At 35.2% G+C, this 24,446-nt stretch overlaps 1 protein-coding gene across 2 annotated transcripts in view; it reads right to left on the minus strand.

Moving 5' to 3' along the window:
• The window catches only part of UHRF2 (ubiquitin like with PHD and ring finger domains 2), a 165,500-nt gene that overhangs the window by 91,236 nt on the left and 49,818 nt on the right, over positions 1–24,446 (minus strand). For both annotated transcript variants that reach the window (XM_027862631.1, XM_027862630.1), the window contains exon 3: positions 5,497–5,747. In XM_027862631.1, coding sequence (XP_027718432.1) covers positions 5,497–5,747 — 251 coding nt within the window. The remainder of the gene's footprint in view (positions 1–5,496; positions 5,748–24,446) is intronic.

Below are 24,446 nucleotides of genomic sequence, written 5' to 3' on the forward strand. Positions count from 1 at the left end.
TAGTCAAAGGGTATGCACAGTTTTATAACCTTTTGGTCATAGTTCCAAATTGCTCTACAGAATGGCTGAATCAGCAAACAGCTTTACCAACAGTGCACTATATTTGTCATTTTCCTTTTCTGTCATATTGGTCAATCTGATAGTTGTGGGGTGGTAGCTCATAGTAGTTTTAATTTCCATTTCTCTTATCAATAGTGACTTATAAATTTGACTTAATTCTCTATATATTCTAAGAATACAAGCCATTCCCCAATTGATAAATGGTCAAAGGATATGAACAGACAGTTCTCAGATGAATTAAAGCCATCTACAGTCATATGAAAAATGCTCTAAATCACTACTGATTAGAGAAATGCAAATCAAAACAACTGAGGTACCACATCACACCTGTCAGAATGGCCAACATGACAAAACAGGACAATGATAAATGTTGGAATAGATATGGGAAAACTGGAACACTAATGCATTGTTGGTGGAGTTGTGAAATGATCCAACCATTTTGGAGAGCAATTTGGAACTATGCCCAAAGGGCTATAAAAATGTTACATACCCTTTGACCCAGCAATAGCACTTCTAGGGCTATATCCCAAAGAGATCACACAAACGGGAAAAGGACCTACGTGTACAAAAATATTCATAACAGCTCTTTTTGTGGTGGCAAAGAATTGGAAATTGAGAGGATGCCCATCAATTGGGGAATGGCTGGGCAAGTCGTGGTATATGAATGTGATGGAATACTATTGTGCTATAAGAAATGATGAACAGGCTGACTTCAGAAAAACCTGGAAAGACTTGTATGGTCTGTTGCTAAGTGAAGTGAGCAGAACCAAGAGAACAATGACAGCCACATCGTGTGATGACTAATATTGATAAACTTAACCCTTCCTGGCAACGCAAGGATCTAAGACATCTCCAGAGGCCTTGTGATGGAAAACGCTATCCACATCCAAAGAAAGAACTATGGAATTCGAATTGCTATTTTTTTCCTCTTCTGTTGAGTTTTGTTTCCTCTTTCTGATGGTTCCTCCTATTGATTTTCATTTTTACTTACAACATCACTAATGTGAAAATATGTTTAATATGAATGTAAATGTATAGCCTATATCAGATGGTGCGCCATCTTGGGGAGGGAGAGAAAAATTTTAAACTCAAAAGCATATAGAAGTGATTATTGATAAAGCAAAATAAATTATTTAAAAAATAGTGATTTAGAGCATTTTTTCTTATGATTGAAGCCAAAAATTCTAATAAAAATTTAGTTTTGAAATATCATTCCCTCATGGACTACGGAAACTGCTTCTTCCTTGTTGCCCCCTATTTTTTAAAAAGGTCTGACCTATATGACATTTGCAAGTTGTCATTTTTGACTTTAACATAGCTACTTTAAATGTCTATCTCTATCAAGTTTCTTTTAAAAGGCACTGGAGTTGATGGTTTAACTTATATATCTTGAGATTTGTGATTTCAAGAAAACCTTAAGACTTTACTAGATTTGGAACTATGTTCAAAGGACTGTAAACTGTGTGTACCCTTTGTTTCCGTAATACTACTACCAGGTCTGTATCTCAGAGAGATACAAAAAGAGGGAAAAAGACCTATTTGGTTAAAAAAATGTTACAGCAGATGACAAAGAATTGGAAATTGAGTAGATGTCCATCAGTTGGAAAATGGCTGAACAAATTATGGTGTACGACTGTGATGGAATACTCTTGTGCTATAAGAAATGAGGCAAAATGGTTTCAGAAAAACCTGAAAGATTTACATGAATTGATGCGAAGTGAACTAAGCAGAACCAAAACACTATACACAGTAACAGCAATATTGTATGATGATCTTTCGTGAATAACAGCTATTCTCAGCAATACAATAATCCAAGACAATTCTGAAGGACTTATGATGAAAGGTGCTGTCCATCTCTACAGAAAACTGGTGGAGTCTGAATGCAGATTGAAGCTGACTTTTTTTTTTAACTTTACTTTCTTGTTCTTTTTTGTCTATTTTCTTTTGCAACATGGCTAATGTGGAAATGTACTGCATGACTGCACATGTATAACCTACATAAAATTCTTCTCAAGAAAGGGGGAGGGGGAGGAGAATTTGTGGCTAGAAATTTTTTTAAATGAATATTAAAACTTTTTACATGTAATTAGGAAATATTTAATGAAATAAATAAAAAATATATTGGGGGGAAAAGACCTAACTACAGGTACCAGATTAGTTTGGTAGCCCCTCTAAATAGCTGGAGAAAGCTCAATATCTTTTTTCCCCCCAGACAAACTGAGCAATGGAATGATGCTGAGCCCTACTGTTTGAGCTTGGGAGTGGATTAATATATCCCTGAGAGCCCCCATCTTCAAACTCTACTTCTCCTAAGTGCCCTACTTCAAAAGCATGATCTCTAATATTCTTCTAGTTACCCTGGCTAGAAAATCTGTAGTTACAGGATCACAGATGTAGAATAAGAATGGACCTTGAGAGACACCTTCTGTAACAGCTTCCTAACTTATGATTTGCCTCCGAGTCTTCCTGTACAGTGCTGGAAGGTTAATCATACCACTCCCTAGGCTGAAAACCTCTAGTACCTCCTTATTGCCTACAGATTAAAAGGCTAGACTGTTTAACCTGGCATTCAAGACCCTGAGACAAAATAGTACCAACCTATTTTTACAATCTTATTTTGATTCACTGCTCTCATACTTCAGCCAAATTTAATTTTTCTTTTAACTTTAATTTGCTCTAGGTCATCATTATGAACACTGCTCACTATGCTATAGTTCAATAATGACAAGTAAAACTGTGCAGAGTTACAAAACATTATACAATAATGACTGCCCCTTCAGAGATCCAATAAACTTTGTTTTCCAACTCTAAAGTACTTAAGTGATACTGTGTATGAAAGTTGTCTTTGTGTCATCACACTGACATTGCAAACCCAGAGCACAGAGGCTTTCTTATTTATGTTTTCTATTTCACACTCAGCTCTGCATGATATTGCAGATATCAATATTTTGTAAATATTTGTTAAATAATGAAAAAGCACTGATTGTTATGAATCAGACATGGGCTAAGGGCTGGGGAAACTAATATAAAAGTCAGACACAGCACCTATTCTTTGGGAGTTTATATTCTTATAAAAATGAGTGATGGTTCTGGGAAATCATCAGGTTACTTAGGATTATTTGTTCCTACAATTAATAACTCCAAATTGTTGTTCCTTTACTTGGTAATTTTGTGGTCTCTTCATTCCAGATGATTTTTTTTCCCCATCCCAACTCTTTGAGATGAGTTTGACAGTATTGGATGATCTCTCCATTATATTTTCAGAGAGTGAAAGCTTTGCTAATTATGAAGAATAAAAGTGATATTTTTAATCAACTCCATGCAAAAACTATAATCTATTCATTATGCCAATCAGTGGCAATATATCTTTGAAAGATGTTTGATATAAACTTCCCCCCCTCCCCCATTGAGGCAATCAGGGTTAAGCGACTTGCCCAGGGTCACAAAGCTAGTTAAGTGTCAAATGTCTGGCTGGATTTGAACTCAGGTCCTCCTGACTATAAGGCCAGAGCTCTGTCCACTGCACCACTTAGCTGCCCCTTAAACATAATCTTAAAGCTATGATAGGTGATTTTAGACAAGCAGAACTGACAATGGGAAAAATTTTTCCACAACACTTCACATTTATAGAAATCAGAAAGCTTCAATAATCTAGAAGAAATGAGAAGCATTTCAAAAACAGTTTAGCTAGAAAAGCTACAGACAATTGTGAGAAACAATAGATCAACTAAAAGTAAACAGGAAATGTTCATCGTGAACAAAACAGTATGCTATCAAGACCACTTCTCTAAGTGTATTTTTTCAAGTGCCAATCAATGTTCATGAACAATACAGTATTCAATAGTTAAGCATAATTCCTGGTTAAAAAAAAAAAAAAAAAAAAAAAAAAAAAAAAAAAGAGTTACCCTGTGCTTGAAAGAGTCCTGACTTGGGAATTCAGAAACCCAAGTTTGAGTTCAGTAATAAGATTTACTGGCTATATTAACCTTGACAATCTTTCTGAACTTCAGTTTTTTAAACTACAAAATGAAGATAATATTTGTCCTGCTAAACTCAAGGGGTTACTTCTAGAGAAAACTGTAAACCTTAAAGCACTATATAACTAAACTGTTCACAAGCGAGTTTTAATTTTACTTGTGCCTAAAACAAATTGAATAAGGGTTAGGTAAACCACAGAGTTCAGTTCCCAAAACTATCCATTCTATTCCTTTTCTATATTGCCAGTCCTTCTTTTAGCACAGTCCCAACTCTTTGCCATTGTCACCCTTCCTGAGCATTCCAAACAAGATCATAGCCACTCATGCCACTTCATAATGGTTCAAAAACAAAAACAAAACAAAAAAAACAAACAAGTAGGGCTCACAATAATAATCACAAGAATCAAATAGCAAAGAACAAAGGGAAGAGGAACAACTTAAAGAACAGTTAGGAAAAGGATAGCCTGGAAACATCTATCTCTGAATACTACTACATTAACTTGGAAATCTGAATTGATGGGCACAGATCTGTTAAAGGTTGTGTTCTGGGAGAAAAACCTCAATGTGTAAGTAGTTCTAGTATTTTTTACTCTAACTTTTACAGACAAAAAAGTGTTATTTTGAACAAAATGTTAAAAGTGATTTAGCTTAAAAATTTCTTATCCCTTAGGTGTTAACAGTAGAAAAATTTAAAATATTTTTTCCTACTTAATTGATGGGTACAAGGTTTGTAGCAACAATTGATTTTTAGCAGTGTTTTAAAATATGATTTTTAAATTACAATTTAATATATTTAATATAATTTAATGTAATATAAATTATATTAAAATATAATTTTAAAGTATAAAAAGTATAACTTAGGGATTTGTCAATATAGAAGTATTATTCACTTCTATTTAGAACTCATCCCCCTGGTTAAGAATGTTTTCTATCTCCCTAAACATAAATGTGCCTACTTCATAACAATACTAAAAACAATGACTCTGATTTCACTTGTATTATACGGCTATTATAGATTTGTGCCATCTCAAGCCATTTAATGTTTTTCTTTAAAGTTCTAAGAAAACAAAATTGCTTGTTTTTCTATGATGCCACTTGCCATTCAACAATACATAATTTTACCATAGGGTTGAGGGAACTACAGAAATACTATTTTATGTAGTTTTATCTCAAATTTCAAGGCAGGGCAGGATGGGAATTGATCATATAAGAAAACCACCTAGAAGTAAACAATGATTCAATATTGAGGTTATCTTCAGGCAATCCTTAATATTCATTAACTCAAATTCTTCCTTTTAAAAAACTAAAAGTTAGTTTTTTAAAATGTGATTCTGTGAATGTGATTTTGAATCCTAACTTTAATCCTTCCATGTTAAGACTTTTTTTTTTCTTCAGATTTTTGGCTTCTACAAACCAAACCAAATATGAATGAGGTCTTCATAATAGCATGATCACTTACTCATCATACTGGATATGATAAACAATATCTTCATTGTTCACAAAATGAGAGTGAGATGTAGAGGGTGCACTGTCCAACTTATTTGTGTTGCTTCTGGAATGATCATGACTTAAATTTCCATTAGTCCTTCTGCCACTCTTTGCTTTAGCTTTGCCGCTTTTATGTTGTTTTGGTGCAGGGGACACATTCTTTATATGAGCTTCAAACCAAGAGCCATAAGCATCATCTCGAGCATCCACCAGTTCATTTATCTAAAAGAAAAGTTTTAAAAAAGCATTAATGAACATTTTAAACTATAATCTGATTGTGGAATTAGAGTAAATGAATATACTTAACTACATTTTTCAAAGAACTTTGGACAATAAGAAATAACTGTATGATATCCTATGTTGAAGAGAAATCATACTTTTACTTTTCCAAAACATCTTGCTATAAATTCTTTCCAAAGAATTAGAAAAAAGACATTAGTAAAATGGCTTAATCAAGCTTTGAGTTCATATTCTCAAGATTTGCTGTTTTCCTAACAATTCTTTAAAATGAGGATGATAATTCTCCCAAGATATTCCCTTCCCAGATAACTGATCATAATTTGATGTTTTGACATCTTGAAGATGTGACCATATTACAAAACAGAGACAGGTAGAAAACTGAAACAGCTTCACTTTACAAAAGCAGTTACAACCAAAAAACATTAAATACCTGGGTATTAAGAAAATGCTAGAGAAATGTTTTCTTTCAAAGAAATTATAAAATCTTAGAGAAATAAAAAGAAATGTGGAAAAACTGGAATCATGTAGTTTGGTCCCTACTTAGGAAGACTAAATAGAATAAGAAAAATTGATTCTGAAGTCATATACTGATTTAATCCCAATAAAACTTTTATATTATTGTTTAATAAAAATTACCAATATATAATTGATCATGTTATACAGTAAAATTTTCAGCACAACAAAATTGCATTAGATAATGTATGTAAGATGCTGTCTAAATTGATAAAAAAAAAGTGTCAAGCCATTACATAACTATTACTAACCAGGCAAAACCAAAAATGTAATGATGGTTTATTTACTTTCTAAAAAATATAGAAGTTAGCAAAAATACATGGTACTTATTTACCTCCTAAAAAATATAAAAATTATCAAAAATACTGGTAAAACCAGAAAAATTGATCAGAAAGTTTAATTTTTTTTATTCCTACTATTATCTTGTTTTCATCATTTCTCACTGGGGTTCAAGTAAGTATAGTCTTAGAATAATGAGTGAAATAACATTTCTTCAGAGTTTACTTTGTGCCAGTCAATAACCATTTATTAAGCACTTACTATATGCCAAGCACTATACTAAGCTCTGGGGATACAAAGAAAGGCAAAAGACAGTCCCTATCCTCAAGGAGGCACACAGTCTAGAGAGAGAGCTAACATGAAAACAACTATGTATAAACAAATTAAAAACAAAATAAACTGTAAACAGGCCCTAGCATTACAGGGGGAATCAGGAAAGGTTTCTAAAAGCAGGTAAAATTTTAGCTGGGACTTGAGGGAAGCCAGAAGGTAATGATAAGAAAAAGCATTCCACGTATGGGGAATAGGTTGTGAAATGCCCAGAGTCAGGAAATGGTAGGTTTTGTTTGAAAAACAGTAAGAAGGCCAGTGTCACTGAATCACAGGAAACAATGGAGGAGAGAGAAAGGGCAGGACATAATAAAACTAGAAAAGTAGGGGAGTACCAGGTTATGAAGGGCTTTGAATGCTAAAGAAAGGATTTTATACTTGATCATAGAGATGGATCGGGAGCCACAAGACTTTATTCAACAATCACGGTCAGATTTGTACTTTAGGAAGTTCATTTGGGCTGCTGAGTGCAACATGAACTAGAGTGAGAAGAGATTTGTGGCAAGTAGACCAATCAGCAGGCTGCTGCAATACTCTAGGAGTGAGGTGACGACAGCCTGCCTGTACCAGAATGCTGGCAGCATCACAGAAAAAGAAAGTGGCACATTCAAAAGATGTTGCAAAGGTGAAGGTCTGGGCAGACTGGATATGGGGGTTGAGAGAGCAAGGAGTCAAGGATAACATATAGGCTTTTAGAACCTAGGTGACTGGAAAAACAGTGGTGGCCCTCAACAGTAAGAGGGAAGTTTGGAAGTAGACCAGGAAAAGATAATGAAGTCAGCTTTGGACCTGTTGAATTTAAGATGTATACAGATGCAAGCAAGCAGACACAGCTCCTGCCCTCAAGGAGCTTACATTTTATTAGGGAAAGAGAATCAATCAACAAGCACTGATTAACTGCTCACTCTGTGCTGTACTAAGTGCTGGACATACAGAAAAAGGCAAAATAAAATACAACAACAATTCCAGTCTTTGCTCCCTAGGAATGCATGTTCTAATGGATGAGACAACATATAAGGACATAAATAATACATGTAGGGTATATAAAGGCTATGTGAAAGAGGAAGGAAGGAATTTAAAGAAACCAGGAAAATCTTTTAGGTCAGATTTAAGCTGACGCTTGCAGGAAACCAGGAAAACCAAGAGGTAGAGGTGAGAGGGCAGTTCAATCACAGTGTGGTGGCCCTTAGGGTTTAGCAGCAAAGCAGATAATACATCTCCTTTAATGTCATTTTCTGTGATAAAAGCATATCCATTTCTGATATTAAACTATTTGAAAGTATCAAGGTTTTCTGTAGTGACCATTTTTTCCCCAGATCTTCTTCATTAGCAATCCTTTGCTAAATCATTTGCTAAAGAGAGTGCTAACATGAAAACAACTATGTATAAACAAGTTAAAAACAAAATAAATTGTTAAAAACAAAATAAAATGCTGAGGAAGTGGGGCTGGGTCCATGCTGGAAATAGGTTGGGGAATATCACTGTTCCTTCCCAAGGCTCTTGGCTTGTTATTACACCGACTGTTCTTTGTTGGAGAAGACCAAAATATTTGTAGCTACTGCCTTTATTCATTGGTTCAATGTGATCTCTGGATTTAGGATCAAAACCCTCAATCTCCATCTGTCCTGGAAACTCATTAAGAATTTCACTCTTATTGACTACAAATAACATACTCATATCATTGGAGAAATATGCCATGAGATGAAGGAGCTATTTAATATGTTATTCAACAGAGACACATAATTTGATTTCAATCACACACATCAATAAATAAGTTTCGGTTTAATATCTTTAATTTGGAACTGCTACTAGGATCTAGGAAGAAAGGGAAGCAAGGAAGGCCACAAGTATTTAAATACCTACTTGTACTTACTACACTAAGCACTTTACACATATCTCATTTGATCTTTACAACAACTACAGGAGTTAGGTGCTATTATTATCCTCATTTTAGAGATGAGGACACTGAGGCTGAAGGAAAGGTTAAGGGAGTACCCCAAGATCACACAGCTAAGAGTGGATTGATCTATCTTCCTGACTCCAAGTCAAGACTCCAATTGCTAGGGCACTGGACTTGAAGCAGCTTTACGCAATTTATCTAACCTTCTCATGGTTACCATAACACTAAAGAGAGCCACTTCTTCCACTATCCTCTATGCCAAGTTGATCATTACTATGGCTTTGTTTAGGGCCAACTGCCACCCTATGCTATCCCACCTATTACCTTATCAACTCTAGAATCGAATATAAAAGTTTCTTGTTTTGCCTTCAGCCCTTTGTAATCTAGCTCCTCCCTATCTAGTCTTCTTATACCTTACACCTCCCTATATACTCCATAATCCAGTGACACTGGCTTCCTTACTGTTTCTGAAACAAGGTACTCCATCTCTCAGAATTTTCCTTGGCTATCTTCCATGCCTGGAAGGCTCTCCCTTCTCATCTCCACCTCTCAGCTTCAAGTCCCAGCTAAAAATCCCATGTTCTTCTAGGAGCCTTTACTAATCTCTCTTAATTCTAGTGCCTTTCCTCTGTAGATTATTTCCAGTGTATCCTTTTTATAGCTTGTTTATACATAGTTAATTGTATGCTGTCTCCCTCATTAGACTGTGGGCTCCTTAAAAGCAGGGACTGTCTTTTATCTTTCTTTGTAACCACAACCTTTCACAGTGCCTGGTACGGTAATAACATTGAATAAATGTTTGTTGACTTGCTAAATCATAAGAATAGCTTCATCACATTGTCTGGAGGGCTAACCCAATCAACGGTATCACCAGAACACAATAGGGTCAGTGTTTCAGGATTTTGGCAGAGTCTTTAACAGGTTCCAGAGCCAACACAAGGTACACAGACACCCTGGCTTTATCAGTCCATCTGCTATTGCTTTACTTTCCCATCATCTCTGTTCTCATGGAGGGAAGGTGAAGAGAATCCTTTTTTTTTTTTTTTTTTTTGAGAACAAATACTTATTGAGTATCAATGTGACCAGCACTGTGCTAAGTATTTTACTAACACAGAGATGATGGGTTGGGACTTTGATAAAATCATTATTGATGTTATTGGCTCAAGATCTGCAACTTCATAGATGTATTGAACTCCAAATATGGAAATTCTCTCCACCCATACAAACTGGCAACTCCTTTGTAACTTAGTTTTTGAGTGTTACTTTGGGTATTAAGATATTTGCCTATCACAAAGCTGTTTTATGTCCAAGGGGAAACATGAACTTAGTGTTCCTGATTTTAAGACTGGCCCTCTATGTCACAGTCTTCAAGTATAAAATATTTCTAAAAATATGGACGAGTAATCTATTGATGTGGTACTCCCTCCAGTAATTCAGAATGTATCCCATCAATCTTATTTTGTGCAACTATAATCCACGTTCTCCCATAAATCCTCTAGAGAAGACCTACTCCAACTATTCCTTTTGATATCTTGAGGTAATGTAGGCACCCAAGTGCCACGCTAGTTATTACCTTTGATATCAGTAACCTGAATAAATTATTGAACTAAGATACGATGCCGGTGGATATTATCAAGCAAAGAAAACCGTATCTGCCAAAAGTGTTTGCCCCAGTCACAGAAAATGTCCAGTACAGAGTCCAGATGGAAGGATTTACAAAAGATGGTTTAGTCTTCCAGATGCATGCTTGCAAATTACAAATGACATTGGTCTGTATCAAGCTCCCCAATACTGTTTCTTCCCAAAATGCTTTAAAAAAAAATTTCAACATTGCATATACCCAATTGTTGATATGTTGGTTAGCTTTGCTGAACTTCAATAATAATAATAGCAACTAATATTTACATAGCACTTACTATGGGCCAGGCACTGTGCTAAGCGCTTTACAATTATTTCGCTTGATCCTCATAACAACCTTGGGAAGTTAAATGCTATTATTATCTTCATTTTACACATGAGGAAACAGCCAGAGGTTAAGTGACTTAACCAGGGTCACATAGATAGCAAGTATCTGAGGCCATATTTAAACTCCTGTCTTCCTGACTCCAGGTCCAACTCTATATCTACTTGTTTTCATGTTGTCTCCCCCATTAGACTGTAAAGTCCTTGAGGGCAGGGACTTTCTTTACCTTTTTGTATCCCCAGCACTTAATAATATGCCTGGCTCATAGTAGGTACTCAATAAATGTTTATTGAGCTGAATTGAGGGGCAGCTAGGGAGCCCAGTGGAAAAAGCACTCTGAATAGAACTGCAAAGACTTGAATTAAAATCCAGTCTCATAATTACTGGCTGTGTGACCCCAAGCAAGTCACTTGAGTTCTGGCTGCCTCAGTTCCCTCAACAGCAAAATGGGGATAACAATAGCACCCACTTCATAGGGAGGTTGCAAAAATCCAATGAGATAATCTGTAAAGCATTTAGCACAGTACCTGGCACATAGCACATATGTAAATGCTTATTCCCTTCCCCCACTCATCTCCTTTGTTGCATCATCATCCACATCATGCCTCCTAATTGTGGGTGCCCCAAGTCTGGATCCTGGGCCTTTTAATTTTTTTTCCTCTACATTTTCACTTGGTACTCTCATTGGTTCCCATGAGTATATTCATGATCTCTATGTACATGAATTACAGAGCTATAACCAGTCCTCTCAAGATTCATTCTATTGCCAGCTGACTTTAGAACATTGCAAAATGGATTTTCTATAGGGACCTTCAAAGTCAGTAAGTCCAAAAAAGAAATCATCATCACACATACCCCTCCCCCTCCCAGCACTATCTTTTTTCCACATGTGGAGGCCCCACTTTACCTCCAGTCACTCAGATTTACCACCTTAGTCTTGACCTTTACTCTTTACTCTCTTTACTGTACATCTCCAATTAGAAGCTAAATCTTGTTTCTACCTCCACTGCATTTAATATTCATTCCTTCCTTTGTTTTCATACAGCCACTACTCTAATTCAGGCCCTTATCACCTCTTTTCCCAACTACTGGATTCTTTATTGCAAGTTTCTTCCCATAATTCACAGCTATGTCACACAGCTGCCAAAGTGATTTTCCTAAAGATTCCCTAACATTTGTGTCACCTTGGGAAAGTCACCATCTCACTTGGCCTCAGTTTCCTCATCAGGATTTTAGACTGGATGGCTTTTATATTCCCTTCCACTAGCTCTAAATCCACTCAGATCCTGCATAAGTTTAAAATATTATTGGTCCCAGAGAACAGATAATAAAACACACCACCACTCTCTTCTAGGCAAAGGATATCATAGGGACAGAATGTTATATAGAGCATCAGAAAGGGTCACTGTACTAGCTCTTTTTGTTCAACTCTTACTTTAACTAAAAGAAAATAAAACACCAATAAAATATATTTTTAAAAGAGAAAACTTTGTTCCTAACATGAACAGAGATCAAATCATTAGTAACCAACCACAACAGAGAAAAGAGACACTTTAAACTCCAACCTTTTATAACAATAATACAATGCCTTATTTTCCTCATTTGTAAAATAGGGTTGTACTGCATGACCTCTAACATCCCTTCTAGTTCAAATTCTAAAATCCTAATCATACAGTGGCAAACCATTCAAAATGCCAAATTTTTTTGCAAAAACAAATATGAATGTGTTAAGCAACATCTAAAGTAAGGGTTCTTACCCTGGAGGTTTATGAACTTGGTTTAAAAAAAATTCTGATACCTGTTTCCACATTATTGGTTTCCTCTGTAACTTTGTATTTTATGCATTTAAAATCATTCTGAAAAGATCCATAAGGTTCACTAGACTGCTAAAAGGGTGTTACCAAAAAGTTTAAGAACACAACATCAAGATAAAGTTGATTAACACCTGACATTAGAAGCAGCCTGGACTTTAGCCTTGAGATCTATATTTCAGGACAACACTGACCATTTCATAGAACCTATGTGAAACATAGGAAACCATGGGCTAGATTCAGACTGCTAAGTAACTATTTTAGACTATAATCCAAAGTATTGATAAATGGAAAAATATCAGCATGGAAGGTAGTTACAAGCAATATGTCAAGGAGATCAGCCTTCTACCTGGTCTTGTTCTCCATTTTTATCAATCAGTGAAAACAAAGATGATTCAAACCAAACCTGCCAGGGAGCCAATACTCAAGATAACAGAACCCTGATCTAAAAAAAAAGATCGACAAGGTAAGCAAGTCAAACCCAGGAATCTAAAAAAGTGGAATTTAAAGCCTTTGTCTGTCTTGCTTTTTTAAGACAACTTATTCTAATATCTTTTATTTTTATATCACCTTGATTTTCCCCTGCATTCCTCCCCATCCTCATTCCCTTTTATCATCATCAACAATTTAATGAGAAAAAAATCATCAAAAATCAATCAACACATTGAAACAATCTGACATTAAATACAATGTTTCATACCTGTGCCCCCCCCCAACTTCTGCAAAGACATAGCGAGACACATCTAATATTTCTCCTTTGGGGCCAAGCTTATTCTTTATATGCTTTCGTAAGATTCACCTTCAGTTGTTTTATAGTGGCTATCATAATTGTTGCCTTAAAAGCCAGATATCCAAGCACAGCATGTGAGATGATTTAACAAAAGCATTTCATAAGAAAATAACAGTCATTTTGGTTAAATATAAGTTCAATATGAGACTGCAATGTTAAGTGGCTGTCAAAGCCTAAATGCTTAGATTGCAGTAACAAAAATACGGTGTCCACAATGAGTGAGATAATGGTTCCATTGTGTTTGTTCACTTTGCTGAGCCTCAGGTTTCTCTTTTGGAAAATGGGTGAATTAGGCTAGATAGTTCCGGCCTCTTCCCACTCTTAGGCCTATGATCCTATTTCATAAGTACATAGGAAATTCTGTGTTCAGTTCCAATTTTAAGAGGCATATTAATAAGATACAATGTATCTAACGAAAGTGCCCAGTTCCTTCAATCAATTTTCATACGACAGATTCAAGGTCCTCACACCATCTTGGTTGCCCTCCTTTGGATACTCTCCAGCTCATTAACATTCTTCTTACACCATTTTCACCAGAAATGAACATACTGCTCCAAAAAGTCTGGACAAGAGCAAAATACAGTGGGACTATCCTGGAAGCTTTGCCTCTCTCTTACAACATCACAAAAATCATATTAGCTATTTTGGCCACCATATTACTGATATGTCATATTGAAACACTGTGGTTTGCTCCAACACCTTAGACCTCTTTCAGAGGTACCAACTAACCTCTTATACCTTCCTATTTGTGAAACTAACTTCCTGTACTTAAGCTGGAGACTACACTTCACCTTCTTCAAGTTTCATTGGTAAAGAGCGATTCAATGTGGTAATTAAGAGATTACTGGTAACTTTGGAGAACAGCTCCAGTTGAAAGATGAAGTCAGAATTCAGACAACAGAGAGTTTAGAAAAGGAGAGGAAATCAAGGCTCTAATTACAGAGAGCTTAGTTTTCTCAAAGATTTTAACCAGGAAATAAAGGGGAAAGGTAGAATGACAGCAAGCAGCATGGTCAAATCAAATGAAGGCTTTTTCCTTTTTTAAAGGATAGAGTAGGCACAGGAAAGTTTGTAGGCAGCAGAGAAGCAACTAGTAGATACAGAGACTTTGAAAACTGATGAATAGGGGGATGACAGAGGAAGTGATCTGCTCAAGAAAACAGGATAGAATGAGATTATGGAAAAATAGAGACATAGAGAGGTTTGCCTTGGTAAGAAGAGCCACCTTTTCATGAGATAGGTGAAAAAGGAAATGGGAAAAGACCTCTAAGTGATCTGTGATGGTGAAAAGAGGTAGACATTGAGAACATGGGTTTTACTGTTTTACTACTGGCTCTTTTCATTCATTTTGTCTCTAGTTCTAGGTGTTTCAGCATCTTCCTCTGTGGCTACTTTTATAGTCTCTAACCTGGAGCATATAAAACAGGCAATCTTCTTCCTTCCCCTCTCTTTTCAGTTTACAATTTTTTAAATCAGCTTTACAAGATACCTGGTCAAATATATTTTTACCAGTCTTTGTTAGATGTACTCCAAATTTCCAGGAATTTGTCATCCCTGAGGTACTGTGAACTGTGATCCAGAATTACAAATCATTCTTAGACTGCTACCACGTTCTTAGCCAGCTATTCACTCCAAAATTCACTTTTCTTTTCCCAGTGAAAAGAACTATACCCCTATGGTCTTTCTTTCCTAAGACTTCATTAATAATTGCCAATACTTTTTAAAGGTTCCTTCTGGAAGTGTCACCTGCACCCACCTGTGAATCTCCAACTTTGTGGTTTTCAGTGGTTTATAAGTCTTGATAGGACATATTAATCATTGACTATAGATCTGGGAGTTGGAAAGACCCTCACAGGCTATATTAGTTTAACACCTCTCATTTTTTAGATAAGGAACTAAGGCTAAGAGAGGTTACATAACTTAAGAGTCACAAAGCTATTAAGTATCAATGATGAAATTTGAATTCAGATATTCTCGACTCCAAATTCAACATTCTACCCTCTAAGTATTCTGTTATGTTTCAGACACAGGGAAGTGGAGACACAGTGGATAGAGTGCCGGCCCTGAAGTCAGAAGGACCCAAGTTCAAATGTGACCTCAGACCAAACACTTGACACTTACTAACTGTGTGATCCTGGGCAAGTCACTTAACCTCAATTACTTTAAAAAAAAAAATTACCAAAGAAGAAAAATTTACAGACACAGCTAGCACAGTGGATAGAATATTAGACCTGGAGTCAGCAAGACTCATTTTCAAATCCAACCTTAGATTCAACTAACTTTTTAAACACTGGGCAAATCACTTAATTTCTGTCTGCTTCAGTTACCTCATCTGGAAAGTGGGGATAAAAATAATGCCCATCTCCCAGGACTGTTGTGAGGACAAAATGAGACACTTGTGCAGTGTTTTGCCAACTTTAAGTGTGATATAAATGCTATTATTATGTCTTAGATACATACCACAGGAAGTCAATAGGCCACTACTATTACCAAGTCAAAAAATTGCTGCCTTGCAATCCCTAAGCAAAGAATTAGGACCTATTATGACCAGGCTTTTCTTCCTTTGACTCTTACTGGATGATTTATCACCCGACAGCTTCTAAGGTTCTACTGTACCATTCTTTCAAAGACAGGCAGTTTCTTCTTCCTCAGTGCATCCACTTATCCTCTCTTCAAAGAAAAGTTTTAAAGCTTTTATTGTATTGGTGGGATGGTAGAACACAATCCTCATAGTAAACCTGTAGGCTAAACACACAGGGATTTCAGCACAAGACAGAGTCAGGTGAATACAATCATTACAGACAGACAGGAACTCTCTGCTGATGCTCTGCTTCTATAACCTTACCAATTTTCTAAACTAAGCTGTGTGCTATATTAGGTACACAGGAGAGAGTAGGGAAGGAAGGATAAGCTTCTTCCAGGGCAGGGATCTGAAGTAATATCAATATTACTGGATACTTTTAGTTCAAACTCTACAACAATATAGCCACTTTTTAAAATGAAAATAGATTCGAATAAGAGTCAATAGTGAGCTTTACGTGACAAAAATCACTCCAAATGACAGTGAACACTGCACAGTACGTAAAATCGTCACATTTTGTAAGATCAGATGAGAGTCAGCACATGAGGACTCTCTCCTATGTTAGTGGGTGTAGAGCCATGATACCAATAAATTATGTTCCTTGCTGCACTTGAACATGATGTGCACAAACTCAGAATTAAACACATTTTGTGTGTCATTTAAAAGTATATTTCTCATTCATTCTTGCAAACACAATATAACAAAAGCTCAATTCCCAGAAAACCTGCAACCTAAAAAAAAATTAAAATAACTTGTGAACAGATATAGATGCCCATTTGGAATTTTCAACAATTAAATTTAAATTTAATTTTTTAATTTATCTTTAACTTTTAAAGAGTGAAACAATAACTTTTTGATAAAAAAAACACAAATAGTTTGAAGAGAACGCTAGTAAATTAAAGAGAGATGCCATTAGGAGTGAGAACACTGAAATACAAAATCCAAATACAGAAAAAATGATCCACAATATAAGACACTTAATAAATGTAAACGTTTAAAAAATTTTTTTTCAGATAGTATTGTCTGAATACACCTTTAAGATCAGTTCACTGAGAACCAAACCTTCCTATTTTGAACTGAAAGTGGATGAAACAATAGACATAGCTAAAGTTGTTCGTCTAATTACACACATAAGATGTGCTGAAATTGAAAAGAGTTAAGGTTTGCTACTTTGCACACCTACTGTTAATCTCACATCAAAAAATTTTCAATATAACGGACAGGTTTTAAAAATTAAAATTCTACAAGAGACTCATTACATTTTTAAACTAATGGAGCACAATAAAAGCAAGCATAATATGCAAGACTAAAAGCACTAGTTAAAAAATAGAAACCACTGGTCAATTTGGACATATCACGCTCTGCAGATGATCATGTTTTAAGGATATGAATGAGAAGCTACATAGCTCTTAACTGTCAAAAGAGAAACCAATTTTATTTAGAACAAAAAAAATCCAGTACATTAAAGGGAAAGTTCTTTGAAAAATTGTATGATATAGGGTAAAAGATTAGGGTCTTTTTCTATTATTGCAAAACATACTGGCTTTCTCACTCCAAGGACTATGTCTGATCTAAAAGAAGGAACTGCCATTTTTCTTGGTGATAACAAAGACTAAAAAAAAAAATTTCATTTCGTGACTTAAAAAACAAACTCCTCTAATCAATATTTAGCACATATTTTTCAAAATCTGAGTACTCTATCCTTAAATTCACAACAGAATCCAGAAGGATAAAATGATTACATTTATGAAAAAATTTATACCCTAATTTTTAAAACAATACACTTTACATATTTCCCATATCAGGAGCCAGATTCCACAAGGCATAGATAGAATGTTCACCTGCAAGTCAGGAAGCCCTGAATTCAAATTCTGCATGAGATGCTGCTAGTTGTGTAACTTCTCTCAGTTTCCATTTCTTCATATGTAAAATGGGTATAATAATAGCACCTACTTCTCAAAGCTTATTGTATGGATCAGATTATATGTACAGTACTTTGCAAACCTTAAATTAGTATGTAAATGCTAGCTATTATTATTTACAATTTTTAAAAATACTTGCCCTCTGGTAAAGTTCATGTTCTAAATAAGCAATTCTCATTTTATTTTAAAGAACTAGCTATTTCCTCAATACGACTGGATAAGAGACTCAATGAACATGGATAGATAGTATACTTAACATAAAAAGCAGTGTGATCCTGCAGAAAAGTACTGGCTTTGGTTGGAGAACCAGAGTTCAAGTCCTCCCTCTTTCACTTACATATAATATATGACTTTGGGTGAGCAACTAACTTCTGATCCTATGATACTGTGATTAGGCATGTAATATTGAAATGTTGTTTGAAATAAGTGTCTGAAAGCAAAAATTTTATACCTTTTCCAACTAGTGAACAGAGTTCTCTAGTTTATCAAACTAAGTGATAAATTATGTTAAAGATATTTTTTCCTATAGCTGTTATAAAGAGAAGACATAGCTTTTGATTAATGTTTAAAAGAGTTATGAGTGAAAATAACAGCATCACATTTTGGAGAAATTGTACCAAAGACCAAGCCAGACCATCAAATTAATGATGTGGTTGCGAGTGGTTTGAGGCATAATTATGAACATGCAAAAGAATTTTACAAATAAATGAATGTTACATTTTAAGTAAATGTCTAAGATTTGTGTTATAAAAATTGTAAATAATTTCTAATTTTATTGCAATAAAATATTAGCCAAGAAGATTTGTGTAGACTCATGCAAGAGAACCAACAATTTTCATTTGCAAAAAAGCAGGGATATCACTACATCAAGTCTAAACACCACTGTCTTATCCTGTGTTTGAGCCTATCTCTCCTGGCTTTAACCTCCAGTGTCCCTGGCTTTGGTTTGGTACTTTAATTTTTACCCCTTATTTATTGCACATGCTTGGGCCAGATCTTTAGATCTCTACTCCAAATCCTAGTAATCTAATTCCCAATTATTTTCTTCATTTAATGATTCAACTGAACATTCAAATCAGATAGGCCCTCACTAATTAAAGTACACCATAATAACTAAGAAGGCAATAGGATTTCATTTAAATATAGTCCAAATTTCATAGCAATGTTACTATCTCATCAATCTCGGTAAAAAGGACATTCTATTGGCATAGCATTTAAGAATCTTTACTTTAAAAACCAATTAATTAAGCAATTTTCTTATTATATAAAGATTGTTTACAGAAACAATTTCTCTACTACTTAAAAGGCCATTAGTTACTCACCAAGGAGACAGAAATTACAAATCAATCAAAATCAATTTCATCAACTAAACAGCAAAAAATAAAATGAGGCAAAGATAGTAAAAAGATAGATACTGTCTAATGAAGTATAAGCGTAAAGGTACATTGTTGAGTACATTGGTGTAGCTGTAAATTGATTAAAATGCTCTCAAAAACACTTTGGAGTATCCAAGTATGGCCACACTATATGTAACTGTAAAAGCATCCAGAGTACAGACAAGACAGGAGATAATGGACTGGCACTCTATCCAAGAGTGTGGGAGTGGGCACCCTGTTCCAATCTAGGACCTGAGCCTGAGAATACAAGAAAAGAAAAGAAAACTACAGATATAAAGAGGAAATATTTTGGAATAAGAGAAGGCCAAAAGACAAATTCAGAGAAAGAGTAAAACTCTAAAATACCTACAAGTAGAACCTGAGAGAAAAGAATGACTTGGTCACAGGGACTCTAGGAAAGAAATGAAGCAAGAGATAAGAAATTAAACTAGAGCTCTTAAGTAAAAAGTGGAGTGGAGAAATCGTGGCCTCATTTAAAAACAGAATGGAATAAACAAAATTCAACAAGACAATACATACTAGAACAAAGTCAAAAGACCAAAAAATTAAAAGAACATGTAAAATCTCTGGTAGCAAAAATAACTCACCTAGAAAATATGCTGAAGAAAAATTAACTTAAGAATCACTGGAATTCCTGAAAAATATGACCAAACAAAAAAAAAAAGGCACCATAATTCATGAGATCACAAAACTGGCCAAAGGTAAAATAAATACAAAGAGTACACAACTATCATTTTCTGAAAAATAAAAAAAAAACCCTGAATTGAACACACCAAGGAATGGTACATACAGAATAGCTTCCAGGTGAAGCAAAAAACAAAACAAAACGTGGCAGCAGCTAGAAAGTTCAAGAACTGAGGGGCTACAGCAATCTTCCTCTGGTCCAATTCCAAGAAGAAGAGTATGTCCACAGGGAGGTTTATGGGAGTAGGTATCTCAAACTTCTCTCATAACTCAATGGGGCAAAGGCGAGTCACAACACAGAGTGGGATGAAGAAATGTTAAAATCAACAGGCCATCAAGTAGGGCACAGACAGAAGGAATAGTTATAAGCAAAGTAAACTTCCGCTTTGAAGGGTAGATCATGACTGGGGAGACTGAAAAGAGAGAAATAAGCTGTAAGAATTACTAAGTGTCTAAGCTAACTGACAAGAAACTGAGGAGGTTGAGACTACTTCAATTGCAGAGTACCAGTGATGGGCATTTTACTTCTCTTTTGCTACCCTACTTAACTATAGTTTGTCTAGTAAAAGGAGAGAACAAAGTATGAGAGGAAATAATGAAGTAGAAAAGCAAATAATCATGGTCATGGATATAAATGAGATGAATTATATCATAAAAGCAAGGAAAGCAGCAAAAATTTTTAGAAAGCAGACTCTAAAAACATGTTTTTACAAGAAACACACTTGAAACAAAGATTCATAAAAAAGGTTAGAGATGATTTCGCTATGCTTTAATTTGAAAAAGCAGAGATGAAAAGCAGAATAAAGATAACAGATAAAGCAGCAATTAATAGATAAAACTAAAAGAAATAGAAAAAGTTCATTTTGCTTCAAAGCACACGGATAGTTAAATAATGTTAACACTAAAAACAAAATCACTGAACAGCACAGCATTTTAAGTACTTAAAGTAAAAGGCTATTGAATTACAGGGAGAAATAGATATGAAAGCTACAGTGGTTAGGGATGTCTCAATGTGTCTTTGAGACTTTGACAAAAAATAAATAAAATGGGGATCTGAATAGAATTTTTCAAAAAGATATGATAGATTTTCCCCAACTGATAAATGGTTAAAGGATATGAACAAACAGTTTTCAGGAGAATTCAAAATATCAGACATACAAAAATGCTCTAAAAATTAAAACAATTCTGAGGTACCATCTCACACCTATCAGAAAAGGACAATCACAAATGATGGAGGGGATGAAAGAAAAATAGGTACACTAACACACTGCTGGTGGAACTGTGAACTGGTTCAAACATTCTGGAGAACAAAAATTTGGAACTATGCCCAAAGGGCTATAAAACCATGCATATCCTTTGACCCAGCAATACCACTACTAGGTCTGTATCCCAAAGATATAAAAGAAAAAGCACCTGTATGTACAAAAATATTTACAGTAGCTCTTTTTGTGGTGGCAAAGAATTGGAAACTGAGGACATGTCCAACAATTGGGTGGGGAATGGCTGAACAAGTTATGGCATGATTGTAATGGAATACTACCATGGGAAGGGGATGGTTTCAGGAAAACTTGGGAAGACTTATATGAACTGATGCAAAGCAAAGTGATCAGAACCAGAACACTGTACATAGTAACAGCAATATATCAACTGTGAAAGACTTACTTATTCTGATCAATACAATGATCCACAACAATTCCAAAGGACTCTTGATGAAAAATGCTATCCAAATTCGGACACAACTGATGAACTGAGTGCATGCAGACTGAAGCATATTTTTCCACTTTATTTTTCTTGCAACATGCCTAATATGGAAATATTTACCCATAACTTTATACACACAGAGACACATATAAGATCTGTTATCACATGGCTTGCCTTCTCAAAAGGGCAGGTCTGGAGGGAAAGAATTTAGAACTCAAAATTTTAAAAGTTAATGTTGAAAAAAGATGATAGATTTTTGGAGGTTAGTGAATGGGAATCAAAAAGAGTATATTTACCAATTGGGCAAGTCACTTTTATAAACCATGGACTTTGAGCCAAGGTATAAAAAACTCATCAGAAAAGCATAAATATTAAACATTCCTTATTGACCAGAATGCAGTGACATGTTCAACTTCTCACCCCCATTCACCTACCATATCTAATCAGTCACTAAATCTTGTTTCTATCTCCATAACTTACATATACCCTTTCTCCCCACATACAACCACTACCCTAGGTCACCTGGGGTGACTTCATTACCTCTTGCCTAGACCAGAGGTTGGCAAACTATACCCTTTTTTTGTATAGCCCACAAGTACAAAATATAATACCATTATTTTATTCTAAAATGTAAAAATTATTCTTAGCTTCTAAGCAGCCACATTTATCTCTTGGTCAGTGGTATACCAAACCCTGAATTAGACTATGCCAAGAGATTTCTAGTTGGTCTCCTTGCCTCAAGTATCCCCCTACTCTAACTCATACAACTACCAAAATGATTCTTCTAAAGTGAAGATCTTACCATGTTACCCCTATTCAATAAACTCCAGTGTTCTCTATTACCTCTAGAATCAAGACTCACCTCATGTGCCGCCCTCTGTGGGTGGCCTTTCCCAATGCCCTTAGCTACAAGCTCCTTTCAAGTCAAGGTTCTCTTCTTGGCTCTTCTTTGTATGGGACAGACACGGACGGGGACACACACACACACACACACACACACACACACACACACACACACACCCCTCCCCCAACAGAATGCCCATGCCTTCAGGTCAGTGACTGTATTATTTTTTGTCTTTGTAACACCTAACATAGGCCCTGGAAAATATTTGGTGGACTAATTAATGTATTTCAGATTTTCTAATAATATATAAATTAATTGGTTATTAGGCAGAGACCTAACAACTTGAGTACTTACTGTTAAACTTTAGAGAAAACAAACTTACTCTTAGCACCCTCTATCTCACTTATTACTATTCTATCACTACAGAAATGAAATGTCACTTTAGAAATGGAAGTCAATCAATAAATATTAAGTGCCTAATATGTGCCAGGCTCTGTGCTAAACACTGAGGACACCAAGAAAAGCAAAAGACAATCTCTGTTATCAGAGCTCTCAGTCTAATTTGGGAAACAACGTGCAAACAATTGTACAAACAAGACATACAGGTTAAGTTCTGCATAGGACTTCAGGCTATTTTGTATTTTTTCCTCTTTTTTCCATAGATTTCAATTGCCAAAGAAGTCATCATCTTACAGCAGTGCACTAGTGATTAGTCCTTCCATAATGACTTAGAGAAAACTTAGTGTCTCTCTGGGAACATACTTAAAGCCTTTCCAACATGACACAACTTGCCAGAGTATAGTTTTTCAGAACCCAGGTCATCCCCATGCCACAATGAGACATCATACTAGAACTCTGTGGAGATGTCATTGTCATTTGAAAAAAAAAATTTTTAGTAAACCACAATATGAAAAATCCTACCATTCTACCATTTAGTCAATGACCCTCTAATGACCCTCTTCAAAAAAAGCAAAAAACAAAAACAAAAACGAAAAAAAAAAAAAAACAAAAAACTTTGACATTTCTTGTTTTTCATAAAACAGTCATTTTCCAAAATGGCCTTCATCCCTCAATCAAACCTCAAACCCTCTCTTGCAACAAAATACAAAACTATTATATGATTAGGAAAGTTGGTTATCACTTTCACTTGTTACTTCCCTGAAACCTGAACACGACAAAGGTAAAACAGGTAGAAAACAGTTTCCTGAACACTAGCTCTATAAATATAGCATGCTCCCCAGAATGGATGGATGTCCATTATTGTAAAAGAGAAGGCTAAGAGCTAAAACCAATCAAAAACATTTCTTAAGGATCTACTATGTATGTACCAGGTATTATGCAAGTAGGGATAGAAAGATAAAAATGAAACTTCCTATGCTCAAGAAACCTGAGTTTTATAGTATAAGACAACATGCGTGCATGCGTTTTGGGGAAGGAAAATAAGGGAAGGCCTCAATGCAGCGGTGGTGGTTGAGCTGCGTCGAAAGGAAAGTAGAAATTTTATGAGGTAGATTAATTCCTAGTAATAGCAAATTTCCAATTTAAGTTACTGACTATAACAGTCTACCACTTTAGACTGCTAGAGCCTTAAATAATTCTTGTTAATTAGTAAAATTTTTCTTCCAAGGACATTTTTTGGGGGGAGGAAAAGAACAAATGCAACAGATTTAAACAAGAAATGGGACCAGCAGAAATAGCAAGTGACACAAATGACTGAGCTGGAGCGGGGAGGAAGGGAAGGGGATAGTTTGGAACTTAAAATGTAACAGAAAAAAAAAAATACAAGTGACAGCCAAAATACTGTTTTGTTTTGAAGCTAGAATTTTTTTTTTTATTACATATTAGAATGTTTCCTTAATTTTTCTTTCAAAGCAGAATCTCATTTATAATTCTGCTAGAATACAAATAATGAAACTAAAAATCAAAACCAGCAATATAAGAATCCTGATGCTTAGCTTTTCTTGTA

The sequence above is a fragment of the Vombatus ursinus genome, unplaced genomic scaffold, assembly GCF_900497805.2.
Source record: "Vombatus ursinus unplaced genomic scaffold, bare-nosed wombat genome assembly UNPS02014770.1, whole genome shotgun sequence".
NCBI classification, from domain to species: Eukaryota; Metazoa; Chordata; class Mammalia; order Diprotodontia; family Vombatidae; genus Vombatus; species Vombatus ursinus.